The following is a 16476-nucleotide window of genomic DNA, read 5'->3' on the forward strand; positions in this document are numbered from 1 at the left end:
CTCTAGCCAATTGTATGGTCCGTGACAACTCCCCGTTTACCCTAACCCTGGCCATCGGCATCGAGTACATTAATTGAATCCATGATATGAACTGCGGTCCAAACCCCATTCTTCGCAACACCTGCCAGAGATACCCCCACTCCACACTATCGAACACCTTGTGAGCGTCTAAAGATGCAATAACTTTCTGGCCACAGTTATCGGCTTTGAGTTGCAAGTTCATATACAGCCTTCGTAGATTAATCGCAGTTGACCTATCAGGCATAAAGCCAGACTGGTCTGAGTGTATCAGGCCAGAAATAACACTTGTCAACCTCATCGCCAACACCTTAGCCAGGAGTTTAACGTCGATAGTAAGCAAAGAAATTGGCCGATATGAATCCGGCTGTGTCGGGTCTTTCCCCTCCTTTGGAATCACCACTATTGTGGCCTCCCGCATAGATGCCGGTAGCCTTCCACCATTCGTAGCCTCTTCCAAGACCGCCTTCAATTTAGGGATCAACACTTCCCCCAAGCTTTTATAAATTTCGGCAGGAAATCCGTCTACGCCAGGCGCCTTCCCATTAGCCATCGACTGCAATGCCCGTCCCAGTTCCTCCTCCGTAATGGGAGCCTCCAAATCCTCCCTAGCTGTGTCACTCAGCCTCGGGAGCTCCAACTCCTCAAGTAACGCCACCGTGTCCTCCATTGACCCATCTACCCGAGAGGAGTATAAGTCTGCGTAAAAATCTGCAAAAGTCTCCAAAATCTCTGAAGTCTCAGAAACAGCAACACCACTCCCAGTCACCAAAGAGTGAACAAAGGAAGTATTTCTCTGGGCAGATGCCACCAGCGACAGCAAATGACCCACTGATTCACCCTCCTGGTAATAGGCCAAATTCATGAATTCCCTCTTCCTTTCAGCCTTACTCAGCAAGACCGCCTCTAGCTGGCTTTGAGCTGCCTTTAACCTCCTCCCAGCCTCCAAAGTACCCATTATTACCATCTCATCTTCAGCCACCCTCAGCCCATCTATCGCCAGCCTCTCTGCCTCTCTCGATTTCCGCTTACACCTGCTAATATCCCTAAACAACAGCCCTCTCAAGTACGCTTTCATGGTTTCCCACACAGTAAGCACATCTACGCTACCCTCATTTATCTCAAAAAATTCCACCAATTCCTTCTTAATCTTCTCCAAGTCTATACTGTGTAGCCAATTAGGGTGAATTTTCCACTCCCTTCTGCTCCCGTTCCGTGTCCCCACTGATCGAAATTCCACTTCAACTGGACTATGGTCTGAGAGAGCCCTAGGTAAATATCTCACGTCCCTTACCATCGTATCTAGTAATCGGTTACCCAGTGCCAGATCAATCCTAGACAGCGTACCATGAGCTGGTGAGTAGCATGAATACGCCCTTTCCCCGACATAAGTCCCAAACGTAGTGATATGTCCCGCCGTCCTATTCTGGGGGTTTTTGTTCTTATCCCAAAAGTCATCACATATATTATTAAGGTCGCCGATAATTAGTAATGGTAACGGTCCCCAGCGCTCTACCCTCTCCAGCACCTCTCTTATCTTCTTGCTTGAGTATGGGGGCGGAATATACATTGCCACTATACATACCAATACTCCATTCATTTTACATTTCACCACCACATACTGACCATCGACATCCTCTTTTACCATTACCTCCTCATACTGCACCCCCGCAGGTATTAACACAGACACACCCCTAGAGTACGTTGAGAAAGTAGAATGATACGCCCTCTGTATCCAGCGCCTATTCAATATGTTCACCCTCTCCCGCACTAAATGTGTCTCCAGCAGGCATATCATTGAGACTTTCTGTTCTCGGACATACTGCAGACTTGCCGCCCGCCGTGTTTTATCCGCCAGACCTCTCACATTCCAACTCAATATTTTAATACAATCTCCCATCATGTGGCTCATCATTTCTTAAAGTATCCAATTTCCCAAGTATGAGCTGTCCCAACCCTCCCACCCCCCCTGCCCCCTCCCAACTTACCCCCCTAACCACCCCAATATAACGCATTCTTCCTCTCATCAAGAGTGGGGCTCCACTGCCCACTGCGAACACTCTCCCTTACTTAACCCTCTCCATTCGTGTCCCGCTGCCATAGCAATCACAATTTCCCCCCCAACTTTCACTTTATTGTATCTTAACATTTCAACTTATATTAACATATAGAAAAAGTACCAAACCAGTTCACAGTACCCAGCATAACCCTCCTCCCCCGTACTTAGTAGTTGGTACTGTCCCCTCCGGCCATTCCTTCAATATGGCCCAGCAAAACCCCCAACAGTTGCTCAACTCTTTAACCATTGCTAACGAGCGCAGAACTCTCCTCCATCGACAGAGAAAACAAATCCCAACTGGATCTCGCCGAAATGTCAGTCGCCCATTCCCTTAAGTTTTTTCTCATGAGTATCAAGCCACTGGGTAGCGTCCTCCGGTGTCAAGAAAAAGTGGGTCTTATTAAAAGCCACCAGTCTCAGCTTGGCGGGAAACATCACTGAGTACTGCACTCCCAGCTCCCTCAGTCGCCGCTTGACTCCAGTAAACTTCATCCGCTGTTTCTGAACCGCAGCGGAATAATCCGGATAAATGGCGATTTTCTGACCTCCAGCCGTCAGATCCTCCATCTCTCTAGCCTTTCTAAGGATAATGTCTCTGTCTCTGTAATTGAGTATTTTAGCAAGCATGGTACGGGGATTTGCTCCTGGGGCAGGGGGCTGCGGCGGGACCCTATGAGCCCGTTCAACAGCAAAGACTTTTGTCAACACTGTGTTCCCAATCTTCTCCAGCAGCCAGTTCTCCACAAACTCAGTGGGATTTCTCCCCTCAGTCTTTTCAGGCAGCCCCACTATACGTATATTATTTCTTCTGGATCTATTTTCCAGATCCTCATTTTTGGCAGCGAGCTCGGCTATTGCTTGGGCGAACTTCTTTTCAGCTTTTTGTAGCTTAACTATGTGATCTTCTGCCGTGCTCACCCTCTCCTCCACCACTCCTATACGTTTGTCCATTTTCTGCAGAGCCGCATTAATCTGTGCCGTGTCCCCTTTAACTTCCTGCATCTGCTGGGCCAAGGAGTTCAGGGATTGCTGACATGAAGAGATCAGTGTGATAACATCTCTAAGAGTCGGCTCCTCTCCCTGTGATATGCCTCCAGGTCCCCCACTAGCCCCAGCCATGCTGCCTCTCTCCTTCCCCCTCTGTACCTCATGCTGCTCGGCTGTGCTTGCTTCCTCCTCCTCCTGGTCAGCTCCAGCTCCAGATCCTGGTTCTGCCTCCTCAGCAGCCTCCACTCTGGCATACTGCTGCAGCTTTGCGGCCACCTCCATGCGCCGCTGACATGCGGCGTTCTCCTTCTCGGCGTCCTCCCTAGCATCGGAGCCATCTTGGCTGGCTCCTGCATCGCTGGTGCCAGCGTCTTTCTGCCGCCTCCTGGTCATCGCTGCCGACTCCGGACCTGCTGCTCCGCACCGCTGCACTCTCCGGACCTTCAGCCAGCCGGATTTAGGTGAGTTTACCCGAAAATCGGGGTTAAAGCAGGATTTTTGTCCTTATGGCAGCAGGAGCACTCTTCCCTGCTTCCACTCACATGGCCAGCTAGGACACGCCCCGGTAATCACTAGGGTTGAGCGAAACGGATCGGACAAATTCAAAAATCGCCGACTTTCGGCAAAGTCGGCTTTCATGAAACCCGACCCGATCCTAGTGTGGGATCGGCCATGAAGTCAGCGATCTGCGCGCAAAAGTCGCGTTTCGTATGACGCTTTCAGCGCCATTTTTCAGCCAATGAAGGAGGACGTAGAGTGTGGGCAGCGTGATGACATAGGTCTCGGTCCCCACCATCTTAGAGAAGGGCATGACAGTGATTGGCTAGCTTTCTGCGGCGTCACAGGGGCTATAAAGGGGCGTGCACGCCGGCCGCCATCTTACTTCTGCCGATCTTAGCATAGGGAGAGGTTGCCGCAGCTTCATCAGAAGAAGGGATAAAGTTAGGGAGGGAAGAATAACCCCCAAACTGCTTGTGCTGTAGCGATTTCCACTGTCCAACAACACCATTTGTTTGCAGGGACAGTGGAGTTTATATTTTTGTGCATCAGTTCTGTAGCTTATTAGGCTGCCTTATAAGGCTCCCTGATAGCTGCATTGCTGTTTGCACGCTGCTGTGCAAACCAACTGCTTTTTTAAAAGCAAAAATACTGTTGCCCCTTTCTGCACAGTTATCTTGTTTATTTGTCCACACTTTTGTGTGCAGCAGTCCTTTTTATTGCTGCCATACTTTTCCTGAGATCATTGTAGGGAGATTGAAATTGTACTACAGTCCTTGGATTTTTTCATATATCTTCCAGCCACTTTCTGCCACTTACATTGTGTTGTTTTATACAGGGGTGTCAAACTGCATTCCTCGAGGGCTGCAAACAGGTCATGTTTTCAGGAATTCCTTGCATTGCACAGGTGATAATTTAATCACCAGCAGAGAATGATTCCAGCACCTTGTGCAATGCTAAGGAAATCTTGAAAACACGCATGGTTTGAGGCCCTCGAGGAATGCAGTTTGACACCCCTGGTTTTATACACTGGGCCTGAGTTTTGGTTCAGTCTCCACCCAAAAAAGTGAGATTCAATTTCTCACAAAGTGGATATACTTCAGTCCTGTTAGTTTGTCGTATGTCAGCCAGCCACTTTCTGCCACTTAGATTGCGTTATTACATACACTGGGCCTGAGTTTTGGTTCAGTCTCCCCAAAAAAAGGGAGATTTAAATTCTCAACAAGTTTATATACACCTTCTACCTTGTTTTACAGTACCATATAACGGTTGTTATTTTGGTTAGATTTTCCAAAAAATGAAATGAATCTGGTGGAAGAGCCCGTGGGTGGTGGTTGCCAGCTGGTACTGATGGTGGTGGTGATGGTGGTACATCTGGTGGTAGTGACAAAAGTACAATAGCACCTAAGGCTGGAGGTGTTGAGCCAGCGTCATCGTCTGGCTACACAAGGCCTCGAAGGCTCCCTTATCTGGGAGTAGGAAAACAGCCGGAGCAGCAGGAAAAAGTTTTGGCTTTCCTTGCTGACTCAGCCTCTAGCTCTTTTGCCTCCTCTTCAGAATGTTGATGATCTAACCTTCATTAACCAATCATGGATTTCTAATTATTTTGCCCCACCTTCCCCTGCTGACACGTAGCTTGCCTGAAAAATGTCTTGCTTTTGGCCTCCTCTTACTGACTTCTCCAATTCCTCCATTTGCAGCTGCTGAATGTTCACCATAGGCCATTTTTATACCTCCCTAAATGGGCTGACTCCCCCCACAGGGCCGTGGTCACCACCTGGCGCAAGCACCCGTACGAGTGCCGTTTGCCTGGACAGGTGGGTGCACCCACTCTTGGGCGACGGCACTGGCACAGGGTCCCTCATAGTACAGTGAAGTGTCTCTGACGGTGGTGGTGCACAACCAACGTCAGACACACCGTCGTAATATGAGGGGCCCTGTGCCAGTACCGCCGCCCACGAGAGAGTGTTCCACCCCAGCTCGAACAGTGCTCTACCACTTGCAATACTTACCTCTCCCTGCTCCACCACTGTGTAGTCTGTGCTGTTAAATCCTTCAATGGCACTGCCAATACAAATTTGTTAAAATGATAGATGATAGTTAAAATATACAGGGGCCCTGGCCTCCATGTAGACCAGTTAATACTTTGCGCCTACTACCACTGTCTGCTACTCAGCAGAGGAGCCCACCCCTGTACCTGGCTATGCCACCTGTTTAGTCCTGTTACCAATTTTGAACTGCATTTAGCCTACTTTATTATTTGGGCCTACTAACTGTGTCTGCCACTCATTAAAGTTGTTCTCCACTGAACAAAGCAATGCCGCCTGTTTAGTCCTGTTACCAATTTTGAACTGAATTTAGCCCACTTTATTATTTGGGCCTATATCTGTGTTTCCTCCTCATCCTGCCTATTGCCCAGCCAGTGCTAGATGAGTCTGCTGGTACATTAACCCAGACCACTACTTTCCCCTTGCACTCTACACAGCCAGAATCTGACTCTGCTGAAAGTCAGGTTCCCCTTCCCGCATACTATACCACCTTACACGGGGACAAAGAGGAAGGTGCAGATGAAAGTGCAGGTTCCTTCATCAGGTAAGGGGGGGCATACTCGTTGGCGACGTCACTGGCACAGGGCCCCTTATAGTACGCAAAAGTGTCTCTGCCAGTGGGAGGCCCCACCCGCCGTCAAACACCCCCCGTACTATGAGGGGCCCTATGCCAGTGCCAACGAGTGGGCCCCCCCTGCTTGCTCAGGATCAAAGCACTTGCAAAGTTGAAATACTTACCTCTCCCTCCTCCACCGCCGTGACGTATTCTGCGTTTTTGGGCCCACGAAAATCTTGAGCCAGCCCTACCCCCCCCCCCCCCCACAACTTTAGCCAAATGACCCCCAGTTTTCAATGCCTAACTATTATTATAAAGTAAATTAAGATTGACAAGCTTAAGTAATAAGAATTGATGTTTTGGGCATTAAAATGGGCACTGTAGGTGTTTTCCTGTCCTCCACTCACTGCCGACTTTGATTCCCCATTGACTTGCATTGGGTTTCGTGTTTCGGTCGATCCCCGACTTTTCGCAATAATCGGCCGATTTCACCCGACCCGACTTTTGACAAAGTCGAGTTTCGCGAAACCCGACTCGATCCGAAAAAAGTAAAAGTTGCTCAACTCTAGTAATCACCCCTCCACTTCTTAATAAAAAACTTTATTCATAGAAATGATTGTCTGCTCTTACCTGGAGTGACTTCACTTTCCCCACGCTCTGGTCTTGCGATGTCGCCTGAGTTTCTTGCTCTTCTGCATCTTGCCCTTCTGGTATGAAAATACTATCATGAGAAAAGGCTCTCGTTCCCATGCTACTGACGAGGAATCTGGAAAAGATAAATGAGATATTACCATACAATACAAAAAGAACTTTCGGCATATATTAATGTGTTTCGCCATACATGTATTTTACAGATTGAACCGTCCCTGTGTCTTCTTTGTACAAGTGGATTCTTTATTTCCTAACATGATGATTCAAGATGCCATTGCTGCTTGTAAAACTGCTGTGTTTTGAGTAAGGACATATACGGTAAGTAAAAAACGCATTAGCAGTTTTACATGCCGAGATGGTGTTTTTAAAGCATCCATTTGTATAGCGAAGTGTGGGTTCGTCTGTATGATTTTAAGCTTTTGTCTTGAAAGGGAACCTGCCATGTCCTAAAATGCTATTAACCTGCAGATATGAGGTTAATCTGCAGGTTAATACAGTTATAAAGCTTTATTAACTTTATTCCTCCCTGCAGCCTCAGGTTTCAGTCATAGAGGTGCGGCCAGTGTGGCTTCAGTCACCGATCAGTGCATAGTGAGTGGCGGCTGTAACCACACCCCCATGTAACTATGCTGGCCACGCCTCTATAACTGAAAGCCAGAGGCTGCAGGGAGGAATAAAGTTCATCTCCTCCCAGCAGCTGGGCTCTCAGTGCGGCTGCTGCACCTCTTTAGAACAGTATTAACCTGCAGATTAACCTTATATCTCCAGGTTAATAACCCTTTATGAAATGCGAGGTTCCTTACAACTAATGCTGCCGAGCCCCAAGGAACGAAGATATCTGCAAGGGTCGTGAGCCGTTTGTAACTTTTTTTGTCTACAGGTACTTCTCAAAATCACTGTTTACAGGCTTCTGTTAATAGCAGTACTAATTTTAAAGGACTCCGTATGCCGAATGTTAATTGTCATATTCTTATAAAAGATGCTAAATATCTAAGCAGCAGCATACTCTGCTGAACAGCAATCTCATGTACTGACAAGGAAGGAGACCGCCTGTATAAGACCTTACTGTATCTGTGTACACATACATTTACAGTACATACATTACTGTGCAAAAGTATGCTGTGCATGCTTGGGAAAACCCGAGTAACGAGCATACTCGTTCATCCCTACAATCAATACAAGAAAGCAAAAATTCTGCTGGGGTATGTAAACGTTTGAGCACAACTATAGCTCTTAAGAACTCTCTCTTTATATCTTTCTTTTTATATATACTCGTTACTTTTCCGTTAGTAGTAAGTGGGTTTAAGAAATTAATATGAGAAGCAGTAGCGTAGCTACCGGGGGGGGAGAGGGTTGGAGGGCCGAGGGTGCGGTCGCCCTGGGCCCGGTGCTCTGAAGGGGCCCACTCGGAGCTACGCTACTGGAACTGTTACCTTCTGCGGTAAAGCAGGGAGAATCGATCTCCCTGCTCTGCCGCCGGCCGCTATGGGGCCCCTGAGCAGGCGGGGGGCCCCCGCCGTCATCGGAAGGTCAACTGTACCAGCATTTAGCCAATACAACTGATCGCATTGATGGGAGAAGGAGCACTTCGCTCCTTCTCCCATCATCCCCGTCAGTGTCAGTATCTGACGTCGCCGACACTGACAGTGGGCGTGATAATGTCACAAGCCGGCACCCGCTGTCAGGAGATCAGCGGGAGCGGAGCAGGAACCAGGAAGAAGAGAGGTATTTTTTTTTTATGGGTGCTGCTGCCTTATTACAGGGTCTGCCTATGGGGATCTGCCACTTTAATACAGGGTCTGCCTATGGGCGGCTGCCTTATTACAGGGTCTGACTATGGGGGCTGCCTTATTACTCATTCCTCCTGTACCAGTTATGACTTGTATTGTTTAAGATTATTGTACTTGTTTTCATTATGTATACCCCTCCTCACATGTAAAGCGCCATGGAATAAATGGCGCTATAACAATAAATAATAATAATAATAATAATATTACAGGGACTGACTATGGGGGCTGCCTTATTTCGGGGTCTGACTATGGGGGCTGCCTTATTACAGGGCCTGACTATGGGGGTGCTGCCTTATTACAGGGTCTGACTATGGGGATGCTGCCTTATTACAGGGTCTGATTATGGGGGCTGCCTTATTACAGGGTCTGCCTATAGGGGTGCTGCCTTATTACAGGATATGACTATGGGGGTGCTGCCTTATTACAGGGTCTGCCTATGGCGGTGCTGCCTTATACTACAGAGTCTGCCTATGGGGGTGCTGCCTTATTGCAGAGTCTGCCTATGGGGGTGCTGCCTTATTACAGGGTATGACTATGGGGGCTGCCTTATAACAGGGTCTGACTATGGGGGCTGCCTTATTACAGGGTCTGCCTATAGGAGTGCTGCCCTATTACATGGTCTGCCTAAGGGGGTGCTGCCTTATTACAGGGTCTGCCTATGGGGGTGCTGCCTTATACAACAGTCTGCCTATGGGGGTGCTGCCTTATTACAGAGTCTCCCTATGGTGGTGCTGCCTTATTACAGGGTATGACTATGAGGTCTGCCTTATTACAGGGTCTGACTATGGGGGCTGCCTTATACTATAGAGTCTGCCTATGGGGAGTGCATTATAATATATTGTGGATTATTTGGTGCATTATGCTACTGTATATGGAGGCTATCTAGGGGGCCATCATACAGTATGGAGATTACAGTGTGGGGGTCATTATACATTGTTGGAGCCATCAAACAGTTTGGGGGCTACTAAGGAGTCAGTATACTGTGTGGGTGGTACTATACAGTGAGGGGGCATTATACTTTGTATAAGAGAGCATCATGCTGTGTAAAGAAGAGCTGTACAGGGGGAGACTCAGGACATTATTAAATGTAAAGTGGGCACTTATTGTTATAGGGGAACTCCGGTTACTGTGGCTATCAAAGGAGCACACAGGGCAATATTACTTTCTAGGGGGCAAAATATGTGCACTGTTTTCTAGGGCACTTGCAACTGGCATTACTATATTATAGAGGGGTGCTTTAGAATTTAGAGGGCACAGAGAACCACACAGCAGGTGCAGTAATAGGGACACATATGGCAGCAGCGGCTCAGTATTGGGGTATAAGGTGCAGTAATAGGGTCACATACGGCAGCAGCGGCTCAGTATTTGGGTATCAGGGGCAGTAATAGGGACACATACGGCAGCAGCGGCACAGTATTGGGGTATCAGGGGAAGTAATAGGGACAAATACGGCAGAAGCAGTTCAGTATTGGGGTATCAGGTGCAGTAATATGGACACATATGACAGCAGCGGCTCAGTATTGGGATATCAGAAGCAGTAATAGGGACACATACGGCAGCAGCGGCTCAGTATTGGGGTATCAGGGGCAGAAATAGGGACACATACGGCAGCAGCAGCACAGTATTGGGGTATCAGGTGCAGTAATAGGGACACATACGGCAGCAGCAGCTCAGTATTGGGGTATCAGGTGCAGTAATAGGGACACATACACCAGCAGCGGCTCAGTATTGGGGTATCAGGGGCAGTAATAGGGACACATACGGCAGCAGTGGCTCAGTATTGTGGTATCAAGGGCAGAAATAGGGACACATACGGCAGCAGCAGCTCAGTATTGGGGTATCAGGTGCAGTAATAGGGACACATACGGCAGCAGCAGCTCAGTATTGGGGTATCAGGTGCAGTAATAGGGACACATACGCCAGCAGCGGCTCAGTATTGGGGTATCAGGTACAGTAATAGGGACACATACGGCAGCAGCAGCTCAGTATTGGGGCATCAGGTGCAGTAATAGGGACACATACGGCAGCAGCGGCTCAGTATTGGGGTATCAGGTGCAGTAATAAGGACACATATGGCAGCAGCGGCTCAGTATTGGGGTATCAGGTGCAGTAATAAGGACACATACGGCAGCAGCAGCTCAGTATTGGGATATCAGGTGCAGTAATAGGGTCACATACGGCAGCAGTGGCTCAGTATTGGGGTATCAGGTGCAGTAATAAGGACACATACGGCAGCAGCAGCTCAGTATTGGGATATCAGGGGCAGTAATAGGGTCACATACGGCAGCAGTGGCTCAGTATTGTGGTATCAGGGGCAGAAATAGGGACACATACGGCAGCAGCAGCTCAGTATTGGGGTATCAGGTGCAGTAATAGGGACACATACGGCAGCAGCTCAGTATTGGGGTATCAGGTGCAGTAATAGGGACACATACGCAAGCAGCGGCTCAGTATTGGGGTATCAGGTACAGTAATAGGGACACATACGGCAGCAGCAGCTCAGTATTGGGGCATCAGGTGCAGTAATGGGGACACATACGGCAGCAGCGGCTCAGTATTGGGGTATCAGGTGCAGTAATAAGGACACATATGGCAGCAGCGGCTCAGTATTGGGGTATCAGGTGCAGTAATAGGGACACATACGGCAGCAGCAGCTCAGTATTGGGGTATCAGGTGCAGTAATAGGGACACATACGGCAGCAGCTCAGTATTGGGGTATCAGGTGCAGTAATAGGGACACATACGGCAGCAGCAGCTCAGTATTGGGATATCAGGTGCAGTAATAGGGACACATACGGCAGCAGCGGCTCAGTATTGGGATATCAGGTGCAGTAATAGGGTCACATACAGCAGCAGCGGCTCAGTATTGGGGTATCAGGTGCAGTAATAGGGTCACATACAGCAGCAGTGGCTCAGTATTGAGGTATCAGGTGCAGTAATAGGGTCACATACAGCAGCAGCGGCTCAGTATTGGGGTATCAGGTGCAGTAATAGGGACACATACGGCAGCAGCGGCTCAGTATTGGGGTATCAGCAGGATGATGAGTTTGTGCAGGTTGGGAATAGATGGTGATGGGGATGGAACAGGAGATGTGAAATGTGTCTTTGTTGTATTCTCCGCAGACGAGTTGTAGCTGGAAAAAGCTGTCATGTCGGTCTGGGCCAGATGGAAAAGACGGGAAAAATGAACAATTCCATCAGAGAACATCAGCGATAAGACATTATCTGTAACTGTGCATTGATCTCTTACATGTTCTGTAGGGCTGCTATTTACCACTGACCATATGGCGGTAATATCCATGTTGGTCTTTATATAGAGATTATCTTCAGTAACAGCGCGGTCATCTGCTGAGGTTCCCCTACATCCACTATTAAGGGCGTGTCACCGAGTTGTAATCAAGGTTACCTGGTTAGGGGTCCACTCAGAAGTTTCGTCCCCCTGAACCAAAACCCTAGCTACGCCTCTGATGACAAGGTGTTGTTTATAAAAATAAATAGAATAAAATATATTTTTGGCCAGTGTGCTTAGTTACTGGACATAAAAGTGGTTTTCTAAAACCAAAAACTGTGAATTGATGAATTATTAGAGCTGGTTACAATACACGCAGTAGGAAGCTTTTTGAGATATGACTAATGTTCATATACAGGTATTCACACTGTGGTTTACCCCTTATTATGGTTTACTTTCCACATTCCCCCTTACACGATGTTTAGCGACTGTTATTTTGCTGTCGTTACCCTACTATCAGTCACTATTTGGTAGGGTTGCATTGTGTAAAACCATCTGTCGTTGGTCTGGAATTTTGTTACTTGCATGCACAGTCTTTCCGTAGCATGTAGCATGTGATGATGAATTTACAAGACATGGTTGATGGAGGCGAGTCCATATTAGGTGTCAAATGGCCTCTTTGTTGGCGGTTTAGGAGTCAGGTGGAAGTTGCAGACAAGTTAAGGTGGACTCATTGTAACTAATAGAGGATGTGATTGTTTTAATCCTGTGATTTAAATAAAGCCATTTTGACAGCCAAAATAATGTGTTTTGTGTATTTATTCCAGTGTTTAGGTTTACTCTAGTTATGGTTGTTTTATGGTGGCATGGGGTCCGTCCTATATCCAAAAGTCATGTATCTAGAAGATGTCACTCTCGTGATTATCTGTCACCCTACTGATTTTCTTTCTCTTTCTCCTTCTAAATACCTGACTATTGTTTCCGGTTATTCCTTCCAGTGTTCTTTTATTTATTATGAACCTTTGTTTCTCATATTTCTATAATGCGGAGACTTAGATGGGCTAAATCTGCAGGCAATTACCGGCAGCAACTATGGCAATGAGCCTTTCTGAGCCAAGGGAACACAATGTCTAAAAGTACTTGTGGAGTACAATGCACCATTCTACCTGTGCAGTAAGGAGTAATCAGCATTGGCAGGTATGTATTATTTCTTCTTATAGGACCTACTGAATGCAGCCTTTCTTGTAAGAATAAATGTATGCAGCGCAGATACGGAATAGGGAAAGGAACAGTAGCAAACAATCTGTCATTAGATTAGGAAATGGGGAGTTATCGCTGGGAAACTAGCATGAATTTACAAAACTGCATCATGTTAAATGACTTTGTTTATTGGTGGAAACGTAAATCATAAATCAATCATACATAAATAGCTCCAGTCGGGAGCAGGAATAGGACTGGTGACTAGCTGCTTCCTTCTGTTATTGATGGAACTAGAGATGCACTTTGTAAATCAGCATTTTTAATTTAAAGACCATGTGATCTGAAATATATAGATTCCAAATATATAATAAGGGATTTTACATAACGTTTTTGTTCTAAATGTTTCTTTTTTTTTTGGCAAAGTTTAGGGCAAACAGGGTGACTTTAGATCTGCCCCACTCCACCCTTCCCTGGTGTTGGGCTCCCTTTGTGTTGCACTTAGTCTTTCCTACACTGTGCGTGACAAAATGGTGTCGGGTACGTGTTTTTTGTGAACCGCAAATCAGATCTCAAACTTTTTCAGTTCTTGTAAAACCATAAATTTCAGGAAATTTGACTCAATCCTCCGCGAATCAATCTATTCATCCCTAGTGTTTAAAAATTACAAATAAGGTGTTAAATTGTTATAAAAAGAGGCCAGTGAGGACCCAGTGCTATACAGGGGGAGGAGGAGATCACACATCATAGATTCTCCTCCTGTCCCTGCAGCCTGTCTGCTTCTAGCTGCGCCTCTCGCCCCATAACTGGCTGTATCTCAGGCTATAAACAGCTAGGGTTGCAATCATCCTCAAGAGTCTATGATTTCAGTCAAGAACAGACAGGAATGCGTCTCTAGATAACTTCCAAGCTGAGATAACACCTGCAGAAGACCATCAGGAATGAGAGGGCTGGATTCCAGCTAGAGATCTTTCCTGACTCCAGCCAGATAGTTCTGTGCAAGTGGTCACTGCCTTAAGGTACCGTCACATTAAGCGACGCTGCAGCGATCTAGACAACGATCCCGATCGCTGCAGCATCGCTGTGTGGTCGCTGGAGAGCTGTCACACAGACAGCTCTCCAGCGACCAACGATGCCGGTCCCCTGGTAACCAGGGTAAACATCGGGTTACTAAGCGCAGGGCCGCACTTAGTAACCCGATGTTTACCCTGGTTACCAGCGTAAACGTAAAAAAAAACAAACACTACATACTTACATTCCGGTGTCTGTCCCCCGGCGCTGTGCTTTCCTGCACTGTCAGCGCCAGCCAGCCGTAAAGCAGAGCGGTGACGTCACCCGATGTTTACCCTGGTTACCAGTGAAGACATCGCTGAATCTGCATCACACACGCCGATTCAGCGATGTCTGCGGGAGGTCCAGCGACAAAATAAAGTGCTGGACTTTCTGCTCCGACCAACGATGTCACAGCAGGATCCAGATCGCTGCTGCCTGTCAAACTGAACGATATCGCTAGCCAGGACGCTGCAACGTCACGGATCGCTAGCGATATTGTTCAGTGTGACGGTACCTTTAGTCCTCTCTCTCCGGGACAACACAATCCTCCGACACAGAACATGGTTGTCACGCTCACGCCCTGACTGGTGGGCGTGAGCCACGGGGGTTTGTGGCCCCACTGTGCCAGGAACCAGACTACCCTGGAAGAAGCGTGACTGACAGCTGCCTTGGTTTTCACAGGAGCCTCTGATGGTGAGGTCAGGCTTGTGCGGCAGGCTGCTGCCAGGTGCTACTCCAGGGTGGTGTCTGACTGTGGCTGCTGATCCCACTTGGAGAACAGGAACACTAGGACATGTGTGGGCATCAGGCAGGACTAGCAGATGAGCACGGATGAAACTCAGACGAGTGGGCTGGCAGGAACGGCAGAGACATAGGGCTGGCAGGAATGGCAGAGTCACAGGGCTGGAAGGAACGGCAGGGACACAGGGCTGGAAGGAACTGCAGAGACACAGGGCAGGTTGGTGTGGTGTATGAAGGAACAGGTAGGGACCTGTTCACACAGGATGTGCAGATACGGATGTGAAGTATGAAGGAACAGGTTGGGACCTGTTCACACAGGAAGAGAACCGCAAGGCTGCGGATAGAAGCGGTAGAGCAGCAAGAGATAGCGCAGCAACAAAAGCTAAGCAGAGCAGAACCGCAAGGAATGCGGAGAGGAGCTGCAGCAAGAGATTACTGCAGCAACAGGAGTAGAGCAGAGTAGAAAGGAGCAGAACCGCAGGAGTGCGGAGCAGAGGTAAAGCTGCAAGAGAGCAGAGCACAGACAAAGTCACAAAGGTACAGAGCAGCCAGAGCCGCAAGGGTGCAGAGCATAAGCAAACAGAGAGAACACAAGGAAAGACACAGCAGGGAAAGAAGCCACAGACAAGGAGACAGAGGTAGGACAACGTTCAGACAAGGTAATGGAACAAGACAAGGTACAAGCACAAAGACACAGGGACCAGGATATACTGCCTCATGGAGGGCTGACAACAAGATAAAGGCAAGGCTAGAACAGAAACACGGAGACCAGGATATACAGCCTCTTGGAGGGCAGACAGACAAGATCAAGGCAAAGCTAGGAGTAAAACCTCCACAGAAGGAGAAACACAGAGCAAGGCCTGGCAACTCAGAAGCTAGACACTAACTGAGTTTAGACATTGCACAGGCCCAGTCCACAGGGTGGAGCTGCCCTAAATACTGGAGGCCTCTAGGTAATTGATCAGGAACAGATTAGACAGGTGCACCTGATTCCTATAAAAACCAGAGAGTCCTGGCACCGCCCCCCTATGAACACAGCCATGAAGCATGCAGAGAGCAGAGACACAGAATATGGAGCTGGCAACAGACAGAGACCACAACATGACATGGAGCAGTGAGTAAGATGGTGTGTGAGGGATGGGAGGCCATGTAGTGATGCCAGCAGAGTTGTTACAATGGTGATGCTGCTGGCTAGCTCAGATCAGTAGCAGGAGGATTTTATAGCTCCCTAAGACATACCTCAGGCTGCCAACTAGGGTGAGATGATCATCTCAACTCTTGGCAGATCATGTTCTGCCGCTCCCCATTTCGCATGTTAATGCAGTTTTGAAACAGCAACTAGCTATAGATCCTAAAAAAGAGGAAGCGCATAAATCATTCCTGTCGGGCATTCCTACTTCTGGAATCAAAAGTTGTAGGATAAACTGATGAAGGTGCACTGCTTAAATCTTTGCTTTATGACGTCTAAGGTGTTGCTTCAGACTTGGATTTGTGGTGCACACCCCATGTTGTTGAGGAAAATGGTGCAGGCTTGACACAATGACAGGTCCTTTCTTAATCTGAAACATGGCAAAGAAAATAGTTTTTGCAATGTTTTCTAACACATGCACACTCATTGTGTATCTAGCAGTGCGATGGACCTCATACAT

General features: G+C 47.8%; 1 protein-coding gene across 2 annotated transcripts in view; it reads right to left on the reverse strand.

The window, feature by feature from the left end:
* The window catches only part of CRACD (capping protein inhibiting regulator of actin dynamics), a 263735-nt gene that overhangs the window by 59435 nt on the left and 187824 nt on the right, over positions 1 to 16476 (reverse strand). For both annotated transcript variants that reach the window (XM_069744446.1, XM_069744447.1), the window contains one exon: positions 6797 to 6932. In XM_069744446.1, coding sequence (XP_069600547.1) covers positions 6797 to 6916 — 120 coding nt within the window. In that variant the 5' untranslated portion in view covers positions 6917 to 6932. The remainder of the gene's footprint in view (positions 1 to 6796; positions 6933 to 16476) is intronic.

This window comes from Ranitomeya imitator, chromosome 1 (genome assembly GCF_032444005.1).
Source record: "Ranitomeya imitator isolate aRanImi1 chromosome 1, aRanImi1.pri, whole genome shotgun sequence".
Classification (NCBI taxonomy): domain Eukaryota; kingdom Metazoa; phylum Chordata; class Amphibia; order Anura; family Dendrobatidae; genus Ranitomeya; species Ranitomeya imitator.